At 43.3% G+C, this 17,602-nt stretch overlaps 1 protein-coding gene across 2 annotated transcripts in view; it reads left to right on the top strand.

Annotated features, from left to right (window-relative positions):
• LOC144773049 (transmembrane protein 45A-like) overlaps positions 1–17,602 on the top strand; it is a 474,612-nt gene that overhangs the window by 411,453 nt on the left and 45,557 nt on the right. For both annotated transcript variants that reach the window (XM_078657833.1, XM_078657832.1), the window contains one exon: positions 12,056–12,201. In XM_078657833.1, coding sequence (XP_078513959.1) covers positions 12,056–12,201 — 146 coding nt within the window. The remainder of the gene's footprint in view (positions 1–12,055; positions 12,202–17,602) is intronic.

The following is a 17,602-nucleotide window of genomic DNA, read 5'->3' on the forward strand; positions in this document are numbered from 1 at the left end:
CGTCATATACTACATCTCTCATGACATGTCAGTGACATAACTTTAAGACTTTCGCTATTCACAGAAGGCATTTAGGAATCCTAAAGTTAGGACTCCTAACTTTACTACTCCTAAACTGAGAAAAATCCTAACTTTAAGACTTTCGGTATTCACCGAAGGCATTTAGGAGTCCTAAAGTTAGGAGTCCTAACTTTACTACTACTAAACTGAGAAAAATCCTAACTTTAAGACTGTCAGTATTCACAGAAGGCATTTAGGAGTCCTAAAGTTAGGACTCCTAACTTCTGTGAATACCAAAATGAGTAAGTGCCTTCTGTGAATACCAAAATGAGTGACAGACAAATTCTTGTGGTCAAGAATATTGATTTTAGGTAAGTAATATCAATTAAAAAAATATCAAAGTGTTTAATATCGTTTTAAAAAATATAGTTGTTAAAAATATCGATTTTTTATTAATGTTATGTTTTTTATATGTGTGTGATGTGTTTTCTGTATAAGAATTGTTTGTATGTTTTTTATATGTGTTAAAATTTTAGTCGTTAATAATGTTTTTTTATTTGGATTTTGTGTTTTTAGTTCTGTAGCGGGTTGTGGGTTTATAGGGGAATAGGGTGGGAGGTAAATTAATTATATAAAATGTATTGATTTTTTTTGTATTTATTATGTTTTTTTATTTGAATTTTGCGATTTTAGTTTTGACTGACCTTGCGGTGTCCGCCTGTAAGAGTGGACCCGCCATTTTTGTTTGGTCAGACTTCTAGTCTTACTCGCCTAAACCTACTTAAGCAGCACTCTGGTGTGGCCCCGCACCAAAGCTACGTGAATCAAACTGTGTGGTGGTGACTGTTATTCTGCGCATTTGCACATTGTTAGGGAACAAATTCTTGTTTTAGAATAATATCTTGTGTTTTTATTGAATTTTTAGTATTGCTTGCACTCCTGTTTGGACCGTGTAAGTTTTGACTGACCCTGCGGTGTCCGCCTGTAAGAACGGACCCGCCATTTTTGTTTGGTCAGCCTTCTAGTCTTGTTCACCTAAACCTACTTAAGCAGCACGCTGGCGTGGCCTCGCAGCGGACGCGCACAGCGGGCGTGTTTGAGGCGCGCTGAAAGCGCCTAAGGCAAGCCCGTCCTATTTTTCAAACGTATCAATAGGGAAGGAGGTCCGCGTAAAATGGAGGAAGCTATATTCTGATGAGGACAAATCTGCATGGAAGGCTGCAATAGTGGATTACAGGAAGGGAATTTGTTTTGCAAAATCAGAATACTTTGCAGACATTATCTTGAACTCTAAAAACAACACCAGAAGTATTTTTAAAATAGTTAACGATATGGCTATTCCTGAATGTGCGCAACTAAGATCTTGCAACCCAAGCTCTCTGTAACAGTTTAGCGACCTTCTTTATGGCGAAAATAAGTATCATCATTGATGGATTGGAGGTGGACAATCTTACTGGGAAGGAGGGTCCTACTAGTAGAATTGATAGGACACAAGGTATAGGGAAGGAGAACGGGGCAGAGATTGGTACCTTGACCTCTCTGAACCATTTTGAGCCACCCACGGAGGAGAATTTTAACAGAATCACCTTGGGTGTGTCCTCAGGCTCTCCTTTAGACCCTCTCCCACATAAAATCTAGAAGGAATTGGGCTCTGAACTCTTCTCCACTCTCCGGCAGATTTGCAATAGCTCTTTGACTTCTGGACCAGTACCAGCCTGTTGGAAACAGGCTGTGGTTACTCCACTTCTGAAAAAAGTGACACTTGATCCTACCTGCTCTAGTAACTACAGGTCTATCTCTCTTTTACCTTATCCGGTCAAGATCATTGAGTGACTGGTCAGCAAGACCTTGTCCCAGTTCCTAGAATCTAACACCAGGCTAGATGATGTGCAGTTTGGCTTTCGCCCTGGACATGGAACTGAAACTGCATTGGTAACCGTGTTCGACAATCTTCAATTGCGTGCGGACAATCTGGCATTCTCATTTCGCTTGACCTGTCTGCCGCCTTCGACACGGTCAACCATGACATCTTGTTGATCAGACTTGAATAGGTCGGGGTATTGGGCACGGCTCCAGATTGGTTTCATTCCTACGTATCCGGTAGGTGTCAGGCGGTTTCCCTCCCTCCGTATCAATTCGAGTTTTCCAACATTCATCATGGTGTTCCTCAAGGATCTGCAATCAGCCCCATTCTGTTTAACATCCATATGAGACCACTGATTGATATTATAAAGGCGCATGGTGTGAAACTAGTGAATTATGCTGATGACACTCAGCTTTTTTTCTCCATGGAGGGAAGTCAGTCTATATCTCTAGAGACATTCCGTGCCTGCATGCAGGATACTGCTCTCTGGTTAAGAGCAAACTTCCTACAATTTAACTCGGATAAGACAGAAGTCTTATACTGTGCTGTTGGGAAAGTTCCCTCCCCATTTCCTGACAATTTTTGGCCTTCTTCAGCAACCTCCACTCTGGTTTCTGCTAAATCAGTAGGCAATCTGGGAGTTATGCTCAATGCCAATCTGAATTTGGAAGTACAAGTAAATAAATTGGTGGGGAGTTATTTGATCCGTGTGGATCAGATCTTGGATGCAGGCATGGAGACAGTCTGCAAGGACTTTGCCCAGCAGTTTAGGCTCAAAATTGATAAGGGAGATGGGTCGATACGACGATGGTTCTTCTGGTGGACGGCCGGGCTTCAGAAACAGAACAATCTCTGCATTTTGCCAGTCCTTGGGCCGCCAGTAAGTTTGGGCCGAATGTGCTCATGTGGAATTCAGCGGGGAAGCCATTAGGTCCAGAGGCCTGACCTGGGCGTATATTGGGAAGTGCAGCACTGAGCTCATCTACAGTAATGGGGGCATCAAGCTGATCCCGCATATGCTCTGTGAGTGTACGAGGGGGAATGCCTCTAAGAAATTCAGCGAATAGGGCCTGCGATAGCTGTTCCTGTCCTGTGTAGAGTGAAGAGAAGTAGTGCGCAAACTCCCTGGCGACCACCACAGGAGATGGACACAAGGTTTCGTCTACCCCTCGAAGTGTTGGCACATTTGGGGGAGACTTCGTAACCTGGCACAGACTGTGGAGCATTTTATTGTATTTGTCCCCCTCATTGGTAATTCCGGTGTTGTGCTGCTAGCCAGATTTCCTTCACTTCATTGGCAAGGTATTGCTGTATGCTCTGTTGCGCTCTGGAGGGATGAGCTAAAGTTAGTGACGAGCAGAGCTTCTACGTTCCTGGGGCCGAGGCTGTGTTAGACGTGAGGTACTCCGACACGTCTGAACCAGGGCCTCCTGATAATCTGGGTCGCAAAGGTGCCATGGGGACATCCGCCACCTGAAGGGGGGTTTCTGAGAGCTGATACAGAGTTTGATTAGGACCGGATAATGGTCGAATAGCTCCCTGGGTAGGTGAGAGATATGGGAGATCTGATAGATGAAGCTGCATGGTGTGAATACGTAGTATACTCAGGACAGCGATCTGTGGACTTCGGACATAATTGTGTATCCCTGCTCAAAGGAATGATACTCGTGCCATGTGTCGGACCATCCTAGTGTAGTGGCCAGGAGGTGTAATTTGGTTCTACCTGTCTGGGATTCCCGTCTGGGCTCGCGCCGCCTGTCCATGTCCCTACCCAGCAGCGTGAGGCCCTCGGAAAGTTCTCCTCACGGTTGTGTGATTGTGTCGATAAAGGTAATTCCCAGTGGGGGTGGGGGTGGGGGCATATATGCTGCCTATGTTGACTTGATCCCCGTGCATTATGCCCGATATAACGATGTATCGTCCCCCGGGATCTAGCCAGTGCTTAGTGTGGACGAAAGGGACGCAGCAGTGTATAAAGATGGTGGTGCCCCTGGATCCCCTAGTGAACCCGGAAAGGTGTATTGTATGGTATCTGAATCTGGCAAGGCAGGGAGCTTTATTACCCAGCAGGTGAGTCTCCTGAAGGAGAAGGATGTCTGTTTCATATCTCTTGGCTTGGCAAAGGACAACACCCCTCTTAATTTTGTTTAGCAGCCCTATGATATTTCAGGATACTACGGTCAATTCCCTGAGTAGGGGAGAGAGTGTCTGTGTGGTCTTCTACCATTTATATGAGCAATCTTTTTGGCTGATATTGTGAGGTCATGGTGTAGCATCTGTATGCGTGTAATAAATATAACAGTGATAAACTGCAAACTCAGCAGATTCTCTTCACTTGTGAAAATTGACCATGTGGTTAGAAACGTTGTAACTCTAGAAAATGGTCAAGTGTGGGGAATGGACAAGATTGTCATGTGTAATCCTGGTAAGGGGCGTACCCAATCACAGAAGGAACCTATCCCAGAGACTGTAGATGAAAAATGCAGCCAACACTCTAAGAGTAAAAGTTTGGAACTAAAGTGGCATAAAGAATTCATTATGAAGTAATTCTTAGGATCATTTGTTCTGTCTTACTCTCTTTGTGGAGTTATACACATTATCACCCATCTGCAATGCACATAGTAAATTTGTTATGTATAACTTATATTGTTGCAGAATTTAAGATAATAACAGTTTCATACTCTCTAGTAAAGCTATGTTTTTACTTTTTACATGTGATGTAAAACATTTACTTTTCCTTTCTAAGCAAGGAAGTGTGTTGTAACCGTTTTCCCTCTCCCTATTTGGCATCTCTCTTTCTCCCCCCCCCCCAGCTGTGAATTTGGAATCTTACTACTCCTTAACTGTCAGTTAGTCAAAGATAGCTTTATTCGATTTCAATTTAAAAAATCATGAAAGCACAGATAATACACAATTAAAACATTTAGAAAGTAATCATTATTAAAGATTGAACGTGAGGTAAAATCCATTTGAGACAGAGCAGTTCAAAGGTACCAAAGAGCAATTCTGTATATAAAAAACGTTCAATTCATTGTTAATCTGCATCTAATTACGCTTTTTAAAAACATTGACACTAGATACATGGACCACTCATCCTCTAACATTTGGAGTTTCAATAAGGCAGGTCTACATTGTCTCAGGCCCCATTTTTTCAAAAGAAAACTTAGATATTTTTTCCTGGGCACCGAGTAAAATTTACAAAACAAGATGCAATGTATCATTGACTGTTGTGATATATCGTCACAGGGTCAAATTGTTTGTCCAAGTGTTGGCTTCAGGAAATGTAATTAATCTGAAGAAGCTTCCCCCCATAAAACGTGTTAGTAGCATCCGAGTATAACTACTCTGGGTAAGAGTTAGATATTGCTGGATACCCTGTCCCTGCAAAATTATTTGATTCTCCTGAACAGAAACCTTTTTACCCTCTAGCTGCCATCGTTTATTCTCTAGAAAAAGGAGACAGATTTCTTTCAGCTTTTTTCTTGAAATTGTTGCTAGAGAAGTCGGGGAGTCGAAATATTTGGGGTGTCCAATCTCTTTTAGGAAATCCTTCACATATTTAAACCATTCAATTTTTAGGGCCCCCTGAAGTTTAAGACAGTCCAGGATGATATCCCTATTCAGTTCACTTTCATCCAAGGTCCATATCTTATGCCACAGCAGAACAGGACTCGTTTTTATGAGGTCAGTAACATAGACCATGCCTAGTTCTTTATGGCATATATATGTAGAGGTTGACCTGGGAACAGCTAATAAGTACAGAAGGAAAGCATTTTCACAGGATTGAATATCACGGGTGTCTGCAATCCCCCATAATCCAGCTCCATATGTTACGGTAGACACGCATTTTGATTTATAAATGTCCACCAAAATGTGTACTGGTCGACCCGCCACTTTAATTGCAAATTGTCGTACTGCCCCAATTGCGCGGGAAAAAGCTAATTTCCTCGTATTGGCGGCTGATGACCATGTCCCCTTCTTATTAAAATGAATCCCCAAGTACCTCGGCATTTGATTTTGTAAACCATGGTAAATTATGGACTTTTCTAACCAGTTTGGGAGTAGACGCAAATATTATTAGCTTTCTAAGAGAACTGTATAATGGGGCTAGTGCAATGGTCAGATTTGGTCTAAATGGTGAATGCACAAGGGAATTCAGAGTTGGTAGGGGCGTGAGGCAGGGGTGTGTCCTTGCCCCATTTTTATTTTCTATTTATATCAATAACTTAGAGGACACACTTCTACAGGAATGTATCGACATGCCAAACGCCTCAGCCCGTCGGTTACCTGCACTTATTTATGCAGATGATACCGTGCTTATGGCGAGAACCCCCTTAGCCATGCAGACCATGATCTCGTCTTTCAGTGCCTTTATGGATAAACTTGAATTACAAATAAATTGCACTAAGACTTTTGTAATGAATTGTGGTGGTAATGTCCGCCAAAAGAAAAAGACCATGTTCATTAGAACAACCCCTCTACAGCACACTCCAACTTTCCCATATCTGGGGATTCTCTTTGAGCATACTGGAAACTGGAATAGTGCAATACAGGCTAGGAATTTACTATTCTCCAAAGCCATCATGGCCCTTAAGTCCTTTAGTAAAAAGATGGGCAAAAAGCCAGTCAAAGAGCTTATATACATATATAAGACTAGCTGTGTTTCAGTGGCATTATATGGGGCAGGTATATGGGGAAACTTAAACGTTAGTAGATTACTAGTAACTGAAAATGTTTTTTTACGATACCTATTGGCACTCCCAACGAGCATGTCCAACTATAATTGCCATACAGAATTGGGAATTCCCTTCTTGGAAGATCTAATCAGAATTCAACCGATTCTCTTATGGCACCGGGTATGGACCAATGAGAGATGTCATCTAAATAGACTCATATTGGGAGATGCGTTAAAGTTGGATGGGGCAAAAAGGATAAAGTGGTTATGTTATATCAAAACTGTTTGTAACAATATTAAACACCTGGAGTTCTTTGATGAGCCGGAAACCATGCTCAATATTACCAGGAAGACTCTGAAATCTTTGTGCTTAAACTTCCTTGTGAACCAAAGACAATCAGGTGAAATGTTAAAAAAGACTGTGATTTCTCATCAAACGGTCACTAAAGGAAGGACCATCCAGCCCTATTTAAACCTACACATGAAAGAGCACGAAAGGTTTTTATTGACCAGATTCAGATTTGGAATTTTGTTTAGATTACTGAGTTTCCCAGCCACGAATGACTGGGCAAAGGTTTTGTCTAAATGCCCTTGCGACAATGTCTCTGACCAATCGGACATACACACCCTATTCTTCTGTAGATTTTATTTGATATCTAGGAAGAGATGGATTGTGCCAATTTTGAAATATATGAATCTGAGACACTGTCGCCCCGCATTTCTGGCTATACAGACTTTGGAGGATATTTTCTCAGTTTCTTCCGTTGTGGCATTTCTTAAAAGTGTATTTTATTTGCGCAAGACAATGATAACATGACTTTGGCCTGTGTATATATATACTGTGTAGATTGTTCTCCTTTTCTATTCTTTTATCAATGTTTGATGCTTGTGAATTTTATCGTGATTTTATGTACTTTTCTGGTTATGAAATATAGCCGAATAAAGTCTTTTGAACTGAATCCCCAAGTAGGAGAAGGTATTAGTTAATTCTATCTTAGACTTTTCTAAAAAAATGTTGCACTGGACATTTCTCTTTGTTGTGCAGCACATACTAAACGTTTTACCAATATTGATTTTTAAACCTCTGGAGCCCATATAATCTGAAACGGTAATAAGCGCTCTCTGGAGGCCCCTTTGGGTTCTGGCCATAAGTACTGCATCATCTGCGTAAAGTAGAATGGGGGCAGGGCAGCCTCTGATTTGGGGGAAGTCCTGTTTTTCTCTCATAAGATGGGTTGCCACGCTATTTATATAAAGATTAAATAAAAAAGGGGCGAGTATGCAACCCTGATGGACCCCTTTTTTTATAGGGAAATTCCAAATCTCACTTTTGCACCAGCCCCCGATATAGTTCTTTAATAAAGTTCAACATATTAGGTTCAATACCTAGTTGTGACAGGGTATCCCATAGGATTTCGTGGTTCAGGCAATCAAAAGCCAAACTTAAGTCGACGAATGTTAAAAATAAGTTGCCCTTTTTTGCAACCACATATTTACCTATGATTATTGCCAGATTTAACCCTTGTTCCACGGTGCCTAACCCCGCTCTAAAACCATACTGAAATTTGGAAAGGACGCCTGTATCTTCTGTCCATGTCTGCAATCTGTTTAAAATGACTCTTCCTGCCACTTTCATCAGGGAATCCAATAATTAAATTGGCCTATAACATTTAGGGTCGTTTCGGTCCCCTTTTTTTAAAGATTGGGACCACTATGGCCTCTTGCCATGTGCGTAGGAACCCTGTTTTGTTGCTACTGTTTAGGACATTAGTCAGAAGGGGTGCCCATAGTTTAATATTGGTCTTATAAATATCAACAGGGACCCCATCTGGTCCTGGGGCTTTTCCTGCCGCACTTTCCTCAATAGCTGCTTCGACTTCCGACAACCTGAAGACAATGTCTAGAGGGAACAGACCCTGCGAATTAATCTCTGCCATCCCTGGTACTTCAACTTGCCCACTCCCTACTAAATCATCTTCTTTATATAATTCAGTGAAGTGATTTACCCAGGTGCCTTCATCTATGGTCATCTCTATGGTGTCTTCTTTCCTGTCCACAAAGAAAGGTGCATTCACTGCCTTCCAAAATCCAATATTATCTTTCAAGATGCAGGCTTGATGTAAAGCTCGCCACCCATCCTGCTTAAGTTCCTTCTTCCGATTTTTAATAGTACGATAATAAATGGCTCTTGCCTTTCTTATCTCGGAAACGTTTTTCGGTTCTCTTTTGAGTGTTTTCTTTAGAGCTGTGTGTGCTTTACTGCATTCTACATCGAACCAACCCTCTGCCTTAGTACTTGGGCTCTTACTCCGAGTTCCTAAGAGGGCTTTGCAAATTTCTTCAGATATACTACGAAATGCCGAGAGAACTAAAACACAGTCATGATTTTATGATAGGCAGGTCATATAATCAGTGTACTTATTTTTTATTAAATTTTCAAGGAAGGTGGTGGGCTCTACTTTGTTCCATTTTATTGTATAACCGTTTAGTTTTGCTAAAGTTAACCTGTAACTGTATAGATTATCAATTAAATCGTTATCCCTACTATTTTTTGAAGTGAGAGTTAGGAAAAAGCTAATAGGGAAATGATCACTTATTGCAATGTCATCTGTTTTAAATTCCAGAACATTGGAAGAGTGACTGTTAGATACCAAAGCAAAGTCAATCACTGAAGTACACCCCCTACCATTAAAAGTAGGTGTAAACACCACCTGTGGGTTGCATATTTCATTAGCATACCCCAAAGCCTGCTGGAATAGTACTGTATTATAAAAGTTCCCAGGGATAGTGTGTACAAAGTGGGTACAAGGCTCGCCTTTAAGGTTATCCATCCCACAAACACCTGAATGACTATGTGGACATAGATGACAATTAAAATCCCCCATCCATACAACACAGTTACTCACCGAACTATCTTCATGTGGGTTTTGGATACTTTGTGAAAGTTCATCAAGAACATAGGTTAATTCTACCTTTAGGATATTGTTATAGAGATTTATCAAGTTTATAAGTTGATTTCCTCCTACTTTAAGTAGCAAGAACTGATAGTAATGCAACCCCATATTCTGTTTTTTAACCGTGGCATTTACAGTATTTGATATGTAGATGCAGAGACCGCCCAAATTTCTGCCCCTCGTTGATAACTTAGCGGGAGTATAAAAAGTTCGAAAACCGCTTATATGGATAGCAACCCGCTCCCAGCACTCCTGTAGACAAATAATGGAATAATTGTTAATAAAGGGAAAGAACGCTGAATCCTTAAGCTTGTTGGAAAGTCCCGCTACGTTCCAGGAGAGAAATATAAATTTGTCGCCCTTATCTGAGATCTTACTTGGGGTCTTATCCCTCATAGAGTGAGCAGAACTAATGCCCCGCAATAGGAAGTTCAGCGGATGTCCTGGGCCCTGTTGTTGGTCTAGTACAGATTTTGCTCGGTCCGCTACTGAAAGTAAAGCCATCGAGTTACCAGGGTTACCTACAGTGTGCTCATGAATATTGGGCTGACACCTCGATGCCCCTTCACCTATTACAATAAATGTATTTTGATTTCCCTGGCCAATATTACCTACTAAATCTGTTTTCTCTATTGAGTTGCTCGTCTTTAAGTGATAATGATATCCAAGCCCCTCTTCAGTACTTAATATGTCAGTTTCTATTGAGCCAATGTATCACTTTGTTCTTCAGGGACATTAAGGATTCCTGAGTGTGGTCACTTAATTCTGGGACTCCAGTCAATACAACCAGGTATGGACTGGTTTCTAGTGGTAAGTTGATATTTAATCCCCCTTGCTGTGTTCCAACTGGCAAGACCCCCCCCAGACTCCTTATAGAGGGCTTTAGGAGCTTGGGTTATTTTAGCAGAAGACTGGGTGGGTCTAGATAGTTCTGCCGGGGATTTTATCGTTTGTGCATTAGAAGTAATTAAATTAATTTGCCGCGCAGGGGACGGAGTGTTATGAATTATTTGTACATCGGGTGCAGTGCTTAACAGGGCATTAGGGTGATGTAACGTCTTTAACTTCATACTTTCTGATAGACCCCTAGTAGTCAGTTCCAACTGGGAAAGTTGTTTCTCAATGCTCGACAGTTTAGATTCCAATGGTTCGAGCAAGGATTTTAACAGGGCCCCCAGTTTTTCAATCAAGGGGTCATCTTCTTCGTCGATTCTGCCCGCTATATTTACAGTCTTGACTTAGTATATCCGGAGATGGGAGGGCAGGCCTAGACGGGGTATTCAAGGTGTTATGCCCCTTTCGCATGGTAAATATATCGCTTTTGGCTGAGCCCTTGGGAATTTTAGGCTTTCTGCCTCCGATAGCACTGTTATTAGCCCGCTTCCTCTTTGATATTGCAACCTCACGTCTCTCCCTTAGCTGCCTGGTATTTAAAATCTCTGGTGAGTTAGTCCTTACTAAAGCTGGAGCAGCCTCTAGTACTGCTGGTGAATGGGGATTCGTCGTGAATAGGGAATGGGGCTGTTTATGGGGGCTCAGTGGGCAATGCAAAAGTGCTTGAACCTCATTGGAATTGGCTCTTGTGGTGTGCTCAGGTGTGCGAGCTGTAGCGAAATGACCAATGGAAGATCTTTTAGCCATGGCCAAAATCTTGTGACACCCCGCGTTCCATCAAGATTATCCCTTGATCTATTACAGAGTTAGCTTGTGTTATAAAATTATCCAATGTACCAGTTAATAGCGTCCCTGCTGTTGCGGCTTTACTCCTACTCTCGCGTGTAGACATGTTGCTTTTATGAGCCTCTGGACAGCACCTACTATTTTGTCAAGTTAATCGCAATGATCCTATGGCAAAATATACAGAAAAAGGCACGGACTGGTCTTTCTCGGTCTAGAACGGGCTAAAACGGGCCCGCCATTGGCCCGGGCTTGGCCCGGGCTTCGCCCGGCGCGTCCCGTGCAGCGGTAGGCGTGAGTAAACTTATATACACGGGAAGAGGGTGGACGGGAAGAGGCACGCAGCGTTGAGGTCTAGAGGGCTGCTGGTCCTCGCAGTCCCAACCCGGATTCAGCCCGCAGGTAAAGCGCCAAGGAACAGCGCGCAGTTACACCAACAGTCCACTGCTACGAGCGGCACCCGCGGAGCGTGGGCCGCGAGCAGTATTTGAAGAGCAGGCGGGAGGAGGGTGGGCGGGAAGAGGCACGCAGCGTTGAGGTCTAGAGGGCTGCTGGTCTGTTGCCAACATTCTATCTATGACTGAAATGTGATGGTGAATAAAGCCGCTTAGATAATCGACGATCGAGGAGATTTATTATAACAAGTAGCTGTAAAAAGGTTAAGAAATAAATGCACTTTACTGAGCTTTGTGCCATGCAAGATAATCAGTAGCAGCTAAATGTGTCATAAACAAACCTGCTAGAGGTCTTTAGTTCATTTTATAACTGTGTATTCACAAGACATTAGTGTTGAAAAGCTAATGTGCCGAAGGACTGTATTACAATTTTCTTTAAAAATTGCTATACCTATATATGTTTTTAAATTGTCCATCTCATTTTTTATAGATTGGCTTTGTATTGTATCCCCCTGGCGGAGGCCCTGAATGGGACCAGATGGACCACAATAATGTGATGTTTGTTACAATGTGCTTTTGCTGGCATTACGCGTTTGCTCTTTTCATCCTTGCACTAAATTATACCATTGTGGCCTGGTAAGTATGGATTATTTTTCAAAAAACATTCTGTTAGATTTTCAATTACATCAGTTAATGAGTTTTATTATGCAAGTATAGAATGTGCAATTTGAAAGCAATGGCCTCGTCTCATTAGTGAGCATTTCGAACCGACTCTAGCTGCTCTGAGCAACATACTTGAGCACAAGAGGGTACAAGGAGATAGTACTGAGGAGCCTTACTATCTCCCAGTCGCAACTAATAGGTCAAAAGATTAAGGGCCTGAGTTAAAGCTTGGCGGCTGGGTTACACCATCACAACAGTGACGGATATCCCGTCCACCGAAATATAAATACTATAGGATATAATGGCTTTATATTTCAGCGGATGGGATATCCCTTCCCATTCTGATGGAGTAACCTTTCCACTAAGATCTGAAGCAGTTCCTAAGTCTGAGACCATGCATGTACATATACACACAATGTGGAAGGGGCAAAATGTTCTAACCTTCCCTCGTCCTCCCATCCAAATCTCTTAACACACACACACAAAGGGAAAGTGATATATCCCATATGAGAGGAGGGAGAGGAATATTCCTGGGAAACCCTTCAGTTTCTTAAGATTGCCCTCACCCACTAGTTAGTGGCATGCTTCATCATAGGGCCGCTAACACACCCTGAAGCAGACCAACGCTGAGGTTGGAGCACTGTGTTTTTTTTCATATAACAAAACTGACTCAAAAAGGGATCAAACAATGTGCAGAAAAAGTGATGAATAAAACTGTCTAAGGAGGTACCCTCCTAATTTCATTATGGGCCCTCCTTGGCAGGGTTAAAATCTTAAAGGCGGGATGCACTTGGTAAACTATATCCCTGTCCCCCTATCTGTTAATATCAACATGTGGTATGCGAATCACGACTCGAGTCAAGACTATCCCCAGAGGACATGGAAGTTCTGGGGACCCAAGGAACCACCCAAGGTGAGTATCTAGTAGCCCCACTGAGGTCATGTGCAGTGTGGGAACACAACAGCATTTTCAGTACACAGTACGGTTGCAATTTTAAAGAAGGATCCTTCCCAGCGGACCCTTAATAAACCCTGTGGAAGACAAGAGGTTGTAGAGAATCCCCCCCGTGGATACCCTAGGAACCAGGATGCCTACACCAGGGAAGCTGGGTGTGTAGGTGTGAACTGGTGTTGGAAACCATCGTCCAACTCAAACAGGAAGATGCCACTGCTAGAGAAGGTGAAAGTCTCTGGTGGAATCTCAAGGTGGATTCGAGGTGAAGAGTACCTTCAAGCAGTGGGGACAGAGTCTAGGCCACTCAAGAGTGACCAGGGAGCACGTAGGATGAATGCCCACCAATATTGGGTGCTGCAGGAGAGATGATGGTGACCTTGGAGCTGCAGCTGTGAGGACCAGGGGACGCTGTGGAAGACCAAGAGCTGTTCACGAGCTGCCCCACATCGGATGTCGCGATTTGAGGGGTCGGTGTGTCCGTCGGGAGCAGCAACAAGCCTTGGCAACTGCAAACAACGTGGAAAGTGAAGAAGGTGCAGTGTCGGGACCAGCAAGGTCCAGGTGACTCACCACAAGCAGGGGAGTCAGGGCAGTCCCTGAGCAATCAGGGGAGCCCACAGAAATCAAAGGGGGGCCTCAACAGGACCCACAGGCTGGAGGCACTGGAGTAGCAAGAGGACTTCGAGCAGCTCACCAAAGATGCAGGCCCATAGTGCAAGTGATGTGGTGAGGATGAAGATCTTGGTCACAGGAGATGCTTGAGGTGGGGGCTACTTGGATCCCAAAGATCTTGATGGAAGGAAGCCAACAGTCCTTTGCAACGGCAAGTGGATGCGGTGCACAGGGGTTCAGTTCCTGCGGCTCTGACAAGGCATAATGGCCACAAACCCGGTGAGAGGACACTTCAAGGGAGATTCCTTCAGGTGACTTGGATGCCCACAAGCTTTGGAAGGTTTCTGTATTGAGCACAGGCACTGATGTTGCAGCAAACGAGCAGGATGACGAGATCAGGACTAACAGGAATCTTTCCAGTTGCAGCCTTGATGCCCAGAGCGACATCCAGTGAAGTCCAGAGTGCCCAGACGGTTGAAGATGAAGTGTGTCTTGAAAGGAATCTTGTCCCAAGATGAATCTAAGGACTCACCCTCAGGTAAGCCCTTAAGTACACTAAGGAAAGGGGATGGGATGATTCATGGTTTCCTCCCAGGGGAAGAGTTGTACAGTGGAGCGGATACTCCAATGTCCTTTGTCCAGTTTCACGCCTGCGTGGGAGCCAAAGGCTCCCTGAGCTAGTTTGAACTGAACTATGCAAGTAGGGCACCAAATGTGCCCTTTCAGCAGACTGAGTGGTGCTGGCAAGCGCTCCCACTAGGCCCCAATACAATAAACCCTGTCTGGGAGGTGGTCACACCTCCCTGTGACAGGATACCTATTGTGCTGCCTTCCCCTGCTCGAGCTTGGCTCAGCAGCAGGAGGGCAGAATCATGTCTCTAGTCGGCAGCAGCCATGTTGTGCTGTCTGGGGCTAGAAGACTGGTACCGGGAGCACTGGGGGCCTCCCAGAGGAACTTTACATTGCACGGAATCATACCTCCCACACTGTTTATGGTGTCGGGTATGATTCCAACATGTTTGATACCAAACATGATAGGGTTTGTTCCAGCCAGTTTCGAGATGGTCATCGCGTAATGATGTGGTGCCGCTCTATATGCTATATGGCTGTCGCACTTACAACCCAGGAGAATGGACTCCGAAGGCTGTAGGGGTGTCCTGCTCATGCAGGGTCACCCTCATACTTAGAACCGAGCACACTGCCTTAAGGATTGGAAATGCCTGCTTTAGGAGTGACTTATAGGATTTAAGTGCAGTGACCTTTGATATAGGGAAAACTATATCTTTCGTAAGTGGTGCTAGCACCAGCTTACACAGGCTGCAATGGCAGGACTGTAATTACAGTTTGAGTGGTCCCTCATGGGTGGCATAATGCATGTTTCAGCCCAAGTGGGACCCCTGGTGTACCTGTGCCATTGGTACCTTAGTCCCATATTCTAGGGACAGATAAAGGCACACCCGTATCCAATCTGGGATGTACCTAAGTACTTACCATACCAATTTAGGGGAGAAAGCACAGAGACTGGGGTCCTGGTTAGTAGGATCCCAGCCAGACTAGCCAGAAGCAGCATAGCACCAGGCAAAAAGTGGGGATAACCATAAAAGCAGATCCTACTTTCCTACAGTGAGCCTACATAGATATTTTTTTGAAAGAATCCCATAAATCATGTTTAAAGTTACCCCCTCATACCATGTACCTTTACTTCTGTCATCTATGTGGTGTAAGTAAATGCTATTTGTTACTCCTCTCCCTCTCAGATGCACGGGGCCACCTTTCCAACTCTACTATATTCAATGTCACAGCATTCACAGGTTAAAAACGCAAGCTACAAAATTCCTTTTGAACTTATTACAACCCCAATGTCTTCCAGAATGCTATTGCTTTTTCCAACCTCACCATGACAGCATCTTTGTGATTGGTCTGAGAGCCAAGACGGCTGGCCAAACCATCATGCACACTTAGAAAGTGCCCCAACCACTCCTGAGCAACCCTGCCCCGCAAAACTGCCTCAGCAGGGAAAAATAAAATGATAATAATATTGTGTTATTATCATTTTATTATTCCTTTTTTGCACTTCTGATAAGCAGTGGAGCGACGCTCCTCCGCCTTATTGTAGGAGCTGCCGCTGTGACCCCATCCTGTGTATTTCATCAAAAACTACAATGTATCTCCGTGGCATTCCCCGCTAGTTTTTTAAATTTGTTCTAATCCTAAGTGAGTAGATATTCATACCATATGTCTGCCTGTATATAGCAAGCACCCAAATGCACATTAAGTGCCTGATCGCTTTTGCAGGAAGCCTGCTCATTAACTAGTCATAGTGTGCATGTGTTTCTCAACACTAGTCTGTGTCCTCACTGGTGTAATTATTTACTGCCCCCACCATGGTCATCCTGCAAAACTGTGAATTCCAAGTCCCTCATTTGTTATTGTGTATTTTTCTGTGTATTTTACACACCATGATCATTCTAATCTTCTGCTTAAGTAACGTCTCAAGGGTAAAAATCAGATGTTGTGAACATTCCTAGCTACTGGTACTGAGTTAATCCCACATGTTATATTCAGGGGAGAGTTCCCCTCCCAACTTCACCCTATTGGGTACAATTGAAATAGTGCCAAGAGATGTAATCATTTAACCCCCTCTCGCTAATAATATATCCATGTATCCATCGTTGTTCGCATCTGACAGGTAGGCTTTAATATCTCTCACAGTGTTTGAAATGAAGGGTTTGTCAGTCACTACCCATTTCAGATCTTTCTCTGAGTGCTTCCTGTCAGCAAAATAAGAGGTCAATCTTGTCATTGTTTTCTTGCACCTCACATTACTCATATGTTCCAAAATTCTGACTCTTATTCGTCTTGTCGTCATCCCCACATACATAAGGTTGCATGGGCCCTTACTTAAATATATTACATTCTCTGTGTTACATGTAGTATGACTTGTTAGTATCCAGGGGTAATATAAGCCCTACTCCACTGATTGTGTACTGCTGGTAAGTGGGCAAGCTTTGCATGATCCACAGGCATAATGTCATGTTACCGGAGGAAGCCCCCATATGTTAGGTCCTGGTTTTGATTTCAGCCCTTGTGGTCTCGTGTGTACCAATACGTTCTTAATGCTTGCACTTTTCTTACAGGAAAATAGTGATGTTCCTAAGTTCAACCCGTTGGAAATCAGAATATGCCAATTTCTTGTCACAATTCTATTCACACAGTTTGAGGCTGTGCTAAAAGTAGGCACACAGATATTACTATCTACCTTAGGTTGTTCTAATGTCTCCAAGAGGGAGTCCCTATTGTTGTTACTTGCTCTCTTCCTAGCCATCCTGATGACATGTCTGGGGTAATACCTTTCCTGCGGTTTTGTACTGAGTCTTTCTGCTTCCATTTCATAGTTACTTTTCTCAGAGCAGTTCCTTCTCAAGCGAAGAAACTGCCCAAAGAGCAGGTTCTCTTTCATAGGTTTCAGATAAAAACTCTGGAAGGATAGCAGATTGCTCTTATCGGTCAGTTTGTGATATACTTCACTCACCAACCTGCTGGCCTATGATTTAATCAACAAATCAAAAAATGGCAAAGACGGGGTGGAGATAGTTGAGGTAAAAAATAAAAAGTGTTTTTACTATTCAACCATCTGAGAAATTCCTCCACTGACTGTCTATGAGGGTTTTTTACAACAATGGTCTCCCACATTAACAAAGACCCTGGTGACACAGGACAAGTGGTCAATTCTCCCCCCAACTTGATCTTTGTACTAGCCATTTGAAGCCGAATGGATCACAGATTCTCTTTTCCTCTCCATTGATG

This window comes from Lissotriton helveticus, chromosome 8 (genome assembly GCF_964261635.1).
Source record: "Lissotriton helveticus chromosome 8, aLisHel1.1, whole genome shotgun sequence".
Lineage (NCBI taxonomy): Eukaryota > Metazoa > Chordata > Amphibia > Caudata > Salamandridae > Lissotriton > Lissotriton helveticus.